General features: G+C 53.3%; 1 protein-coding gene across 1 annotated transcript; it reads left to right on the top strand.

Moving 5' to 3' along the window:
- Positions 1-1,544: 1,544 nt before the first annotated feature.
- On the top strand, positions 1,545-5,788 carry LOC112462123 (the record flags this gene model as incomplete). Its single annotated transcript, XM_025027734.1, has 5 exons — positions 1,545-1,941; positions 1,995-3,120; positions 3,242-4,812; positions 4,910-5,245; positions 5,420-5,788. Coding segments are annotated over exons 1-5 (3,799 nt in total), but the record flags the coding sequence as incomplete, so codon positions are not given.
- Between the last annotated feature and the right edge of the window lie 48 nt (positions 5,789-5,836).

Raw genomic sequence — 5,836 nt, 5'->3', positions numbered from 1 at the left:
AATAAAAATGAGAGCTTCGAAGAAATTATAACCTATAACCACAAGTTCCGATAAGTTAAGCTGCGAATGGCTGTCATTCGGTGCCGGGTGCCGCACCCGAAAAAAAATGCATGATACGGTACTACAAACATGACCATAGACTAATGAATTTCACTAGATCGCCCACTCCCTGCAGTCTATTGTCTATTGTCTATAATTTTCATGATCCGTACCCTGGACGTTTCAGGGGTGGGGGGGAGAACGACGCGTTCTAGATAATTCGTTTCGCGGGGGGTGTCGCGCGCCCGTCTTCGTCGTCGTCGTCGTCGTCGTCGTTTTTTTTGTTTAACTCTCGGTCCGAAGGTCGTTTCAATCCGCGTCGCGACGGGCAGCACGCGGTTTTCCCGCCCATCCGGACTCATCGGGATCGATGGAGATGACTCATCGTCTCGTCGTTCGATCGATACGTGACAATTCTTTCAACGCGCGTTCGAACTTGGCGTCGCGGTCGCTCTCGTCGTTTCCTAATTTGGTCTCGTTTCGCGGTTTTCCTCCTTTTGTTTCGCGGTTTTTCCGCCCGTCCCGACGCGACGTATCGAGAGATCGAGCGAGACGACTCGTCTCTTCGTTCGCGATAATTTTCATTCACCTCGCGTTCGACCTGTAATTCACGATTCGCGATAATTTATGTAACGCGCGTTTGAACTCGGCGTCGCGATCGCTCTCGTTGTTTTCTCCTTTTGTTTTTCTTTTATTTTTTGTCGGAGGATACCGCGAGCGGTTGTCGTCATTCTGGGTGTTTTCGGAGGACGCGGCGAGCGGTTGTCGTCATTCCGGGAAAAAGCGCGTCCGGCAGGGGTACGTCCTCCGTTGAGACGACAAACGGGGGAGTATAAATTGAACGGGCGCGCGAACGGCGCGGCAAACGTTTTTTTTTCTATGAGGATTCTAGAGCGCGGTCGAGAGTTAATATATTTGTAAAAAATATACGGTATGGGAACGGATGGACGCTATTGCTCGTCGATGGTGCGTTTGCTTCGCGGCAGAGAAGTCGGATTTCGAAACGTACTCGCTGGCATTGACACGTGGTGTCCCAAGCATTCTAGATCGCATATCAGTAAAAAAGAACGCAGGTGGCGGTGTCCCAAGCATTTTAAATTGCATTTTAAATTGCATTTCAAATTGCATATCGGTAGAACCGAACACATTTGGAGAGCTTTGGACTCATACGTTAAAACATGTTGGTGTATGGTTCGCGGCAGCGTCCGTAACGTTTACGACGAAGTATTGACGCACGAGTTCTGTTTACAGTGTGGAGGGAATTGTAAAATAGGTTTGTGGGATACTTATGATTACACCGAAACATTAATGTGGGGGGATTGAAGATGGAGATTTTTTTTTTATTTTGATATAGACGTCAGCGGTGCGAATATAGCGTCAGCGATACGTCCCAGCCGGAACGTCGACGTCTATAGACGTCCAATTGACATCTTATAGATTTGACATCTATCGACATCTATAAACGTTGAAAAGACGCTAGCATTCCCGGCTGGGGTACTCGCAAAATGAACGATCGCCGTTATCCGTCGTCCGAGGAATCGGACAACGAATTGCGCTGTCGCGGGCCCATGCCTAAGTTTTTGTCCGATTCGGACGACGAATCGGCGAGAGTCGAAGCACCGTTGTCGAGTGCGCGCGCGTCGGTTGCGAAGGAGGACCCGCGATGGAATCTGGCTACCCATCATCTGCGAAGGGAAATCGGAGCGCGAATCCATCGCGAGCGAAAGTGGATAGAGACGACGGTGGCGAACTCCGTCAGGGCGAACGATTATATGCGTCGCCTGCCGCTCAAGTATTATGTCTATCACGAGTCGGTGTACGGAGGAAGGAGCAGGATATATCGGGTTCAAACCGCCTGGTCTCGTCGTCTTTTCGACCGAGTGAAGTTCAACGTTCCCGAGGGTGAACTTTTCTGGACGCGATGTAAAAAGAGTGCGACGAGTTGCTCGCCGCAGACGTCCGCGACTTGGACGGGTACCGCGCGTGGAGACGGCGATGCGACGAGTGTCTCCAATTCCTGCGGGAGCAGTGTCGAGTCAAACGCTCCGGGAAGCGAGGAAACACAGGAACCGTGAGCGCTCTGGTGGCTCTGATAGCGCGATTGGAAGGTGCGAGGGAGGATCTGCGTCGACGATTCGAACGCGCCGTAGGTGCCGGCTTGGACGGAGGGGAAGGTGGTAGCGGCGGCAGCAGCGACAGAGGTTTCTCGTGGATCGAGATCGACGCGGCGTTCCAACGTCGCGTGCTGACCGGCGCCGTGACGAACTCGACGTACATCGAGCCCGCGCGATTTCTCGACGACGCGAAGGGCACCGTGCTCGAAAAGGTCCGGGATAATATGACCGAACACAGGTGTCTGAAGGTCAACGTCATATTCAACGGGGAATTCGTAGCGGACGTTAAGACCGACGTGAAGAGTATCGCTACGCGGAACGAACAGCTTGTCCCAGAGTCCGATCTGAGCGAGTGGTACGATAGGCACGTGCGCGACGCGATTCTAACGCGGTTGGAAGAATTTCAGGAACGCGACAGCGGATGGGCGTTGTCGCGAATATTGAACCTAATCGTGAACGTGAACAAGTGTAATCCCATGCGCGTAGGATGTTGGATGAAAATACCGCTGGGTATAAGACTTAAAAAGGCGGTGGTCAACGTGCCGTCGGAGAACGACGCGTGTTTCGCGCGCGCGGTGGTCGCCGCTCTGTATCCCGCCGAGCGGCACGCGGAACGATGCGGCTCGTATCCCGATTACGCGACGGTGCTGAATCTCGACGGGATCAATTTTCCCATAGATCTGAAAAAGATCGAAAAATTTGAACGTCAGAACGACGTATCGATCAACGTGTTTACAACTCGGGAAGGAATTGAAAAGAAAGCTAAGTTCGGCCGGGGCGCCGATCACAACGCGATCGTGCCTCTGCGGTTGACCGACGATAAGCGGGACAGGCACGTAAATCTGCTGTATCTGCGCGATACGCTGCGCGGCGTCAACAGGGGCCATTTCGCCTGGATAAAGAATCTGTCGCGATTGGTGAATTCGCAATTGACAGCGAAACGGTACGCGAAGCACGTTTGCGATCGGTAGGTAAAAGAAATGAAAAAAAAAAAAAAAAAAAAAAAAAAAACACGGGGAACAAGGAAAAGACGAGGCGTTATTTTTTTACATACACGCAGTAATCGCTCGCACGTTATTTTTTCGCAGATGTCTACACTATTTCTATACGCGCGACAAGTTGGTTGCCCACAGCGTCGACTGCGGCCGAATGAACGACTACGCCGTCGTTCTCCCGAACGAGAGCGACAAGTGGCTGTCTTTCGACAATTACGTCAGAAAGGAGCGACTTCCCTTCGTGATGTACGCGGATCTGGAGTGTTTTCTCGAACGACGGGAGAGGGAAAACGTCGAAGGGGGCACGAGAACGGAAAGATACGCTTATCAGCGTCACGTACCGTTCAGCGTGGGCTATTATCTGTGCTGCACATACGACGATACCGCGTCCGCGTACAGATATCGTCGCGGCGAGGATTGCGTTTCGTGGTTCGTGAACGAGCTTCGCGTTCTCGCGCGTCGCGTTAAGAATAAATTTTCCACCAATATAGCGATGGTGAAACTTACGGAGGACGAGAAAAGCGAATTTCTGTTTGCGACTCATTGTCACGTGTGCGGGAAACCGTTTCAACCGGAGGACAAGCGCGTGCGGGATCACTGTCACCTAACCGGACGTTACAGAGGTCCGGCGCATTCTCGTTGCAATCTAAATTACAGAAACGTTTACGTGATTCCCGTGTTCTTTCACAATTTGTCGGGTTACAACGCGCACTTCGTCGTCGAGAAAATCGCGAACGATTTCGAGGGCGGGGTCGATCTGCTGCCGCTCACGAAGGAAAGCTACATATCTTTCTCAAAGACCGTTAAGGAGACGCAGACGGACGGGGGATGGGATCGGTACGTGAAGTTTCGATTCGTGGACTCGTATAAATTTTTAGCGGCGAATATCGAAACCCTGGCGTCCTATTTGAACAGGGACAAGCTGAGAATCACGCGTTCGGAGTACGCGGATTTGAGCGCGAAGGATCTCGATCTGCTCACTCGCAAGGGAGTGTTTCCGTACGAGTACGTCGACGGCGCGGACAAACTGCGGGATACCGAGCTTCCACCGCGCGAGGCCTTTTACAGCTCCCTGACCGACGAGACCGCGAGCGAGAGCGACTACGAGCACGCGACGAGGGTCTGGCGACGTTTTCGCGTGCGAGATCTCGGCGAGTACAGCGATCTGTATCTCAAGACCGACGTGCTTCTTCTGGCGGATATATTTGAAAATTTTCGGGACGCGTGTTCGGCGAGTTACGGGCTCGATCCCGCGCATTACTACACGTTGCCGGGGTACACGTGGGACGCCATGCTGAGGTACACCGGCGTGCGTTTCGAGCTGCTCACCGACATCGACATGGTGCTGTTCGTGGAACGCGGAATACGCGGCGGCCTCAGTCAATGTTCGCTTAGGTACGCGCGAGCCAACAACAAGCACGTACCGACGCACGACTCGTCCCAGCCCACTACGTATCTCATGTATTACGACGTAAACAATCTGTACGGCTGGGCTATGAGCGAATCGTTGCCCTACGCGAATTTCCAGTGGCTCGACGATCCTGAGAATTTCGACGCGACGACCGTGCCGACGGACAGCGACGTCGGTTACATTTTGGAGGTGGATCTCGAGTACCCGCGAGACCTGCACGACGCCCACGCGGATCTGCCGTTGTGCCCGACGCGTGCCCGGCAACCGACAGGAAAAACTGCTCGCCACTCTCTACGACAAATCGGGCTACGTGACGCACTATCGAAACTTGCAGCAATGTCTGCGACTAGGTATGCGTCTGACGCGCGTTCGTCGCGTTCTGCGATTCGCCCAGTCGCCGTGGCTTCGCGTCTACATCGAGCTGAACACCGCGCTTAGGACGCGCGCGAGCAACGAGTTCGAACGGAATTTGTACAAACTGATGAACAACGCCGTCTTCGGCAAGACTATGGAGAACGTGCGCGATCACGTGGACGTGCGTCTCGTGACGCGATGGGACGGGAGATACGGCGCGGAGGCGTTGATCGCTAAGCCAAATTTTCACAGCAGGAGCGTCTTCTCGGAGAATCTGGTGGCGATCGAGCTGCGAAGGCTCGAGGTAACATTCAACAAGCCGATCTACGTGGGTATGTCTGATCTATTTTCGAGATATCCAAGACGCGTCTCTACGAGTTTCACTACGACTACATGGTGCCGCTCTATCGCGACCGTTGTCGAATTGCCTACACGGATACGGACAGTCTGATCTATTCGCTGGAGTGCAAAGACGCGTACGAGCGGATGAAACGCGACGTGCACAGGTTCGACACAAGCGATTACGCGGAGAACAACGCGCAACGTGGGTATGCCGCGCGTCAACAAGAAGGTGCTAGGTTTGATGAAGGACGAGAACAACGGCGCGATCATGACGGAATTCGTGGGCCTCAGAGCGAAGATGTACACTTACAAGGTACTCGGACGCGACGACACCAAGAGAATAAAGGGCGTCAAGAGAAATGTAGTCGCAAAGAGGATCACGTTCGAGGATTACGTGGAGTGCCTGCGGAACGCGCGCGAGCTGAAGACGCGCCAGTCGTGCATACGCTCGACGTTGCACGAGGTTGACACCGTGTCGGAGCAAAAACTAGCCCTCAGTCCGCACGACAACAAGCGATACGTGACGTCGAACGGTGAGGAGACGCTTCCGTGGGGACATTACAAAATACCGTTGTAAAAAA

Source organism: Temnothorax curvispinosus, unplaced genomic scaffold (genome assembly GCF_003070985.1).
Source record: "Temnothorax curvispinosus isolate PA1 unplaced genomic scaffold, ASM307098v1 QBEX01001315.1, whole genome shotgun sequence".
Lineage (NCBI taxonomy): Eukaryota > Metazoa > Arthropoda > Insecta > Hymenoptera > Formicidae > Temnothorax > Temnothorax curvispinosus.
Note: the sequence above shows the minus strand (reverse complement) of the source record. Positions and strands in the feature narration are given on the sequence as shown.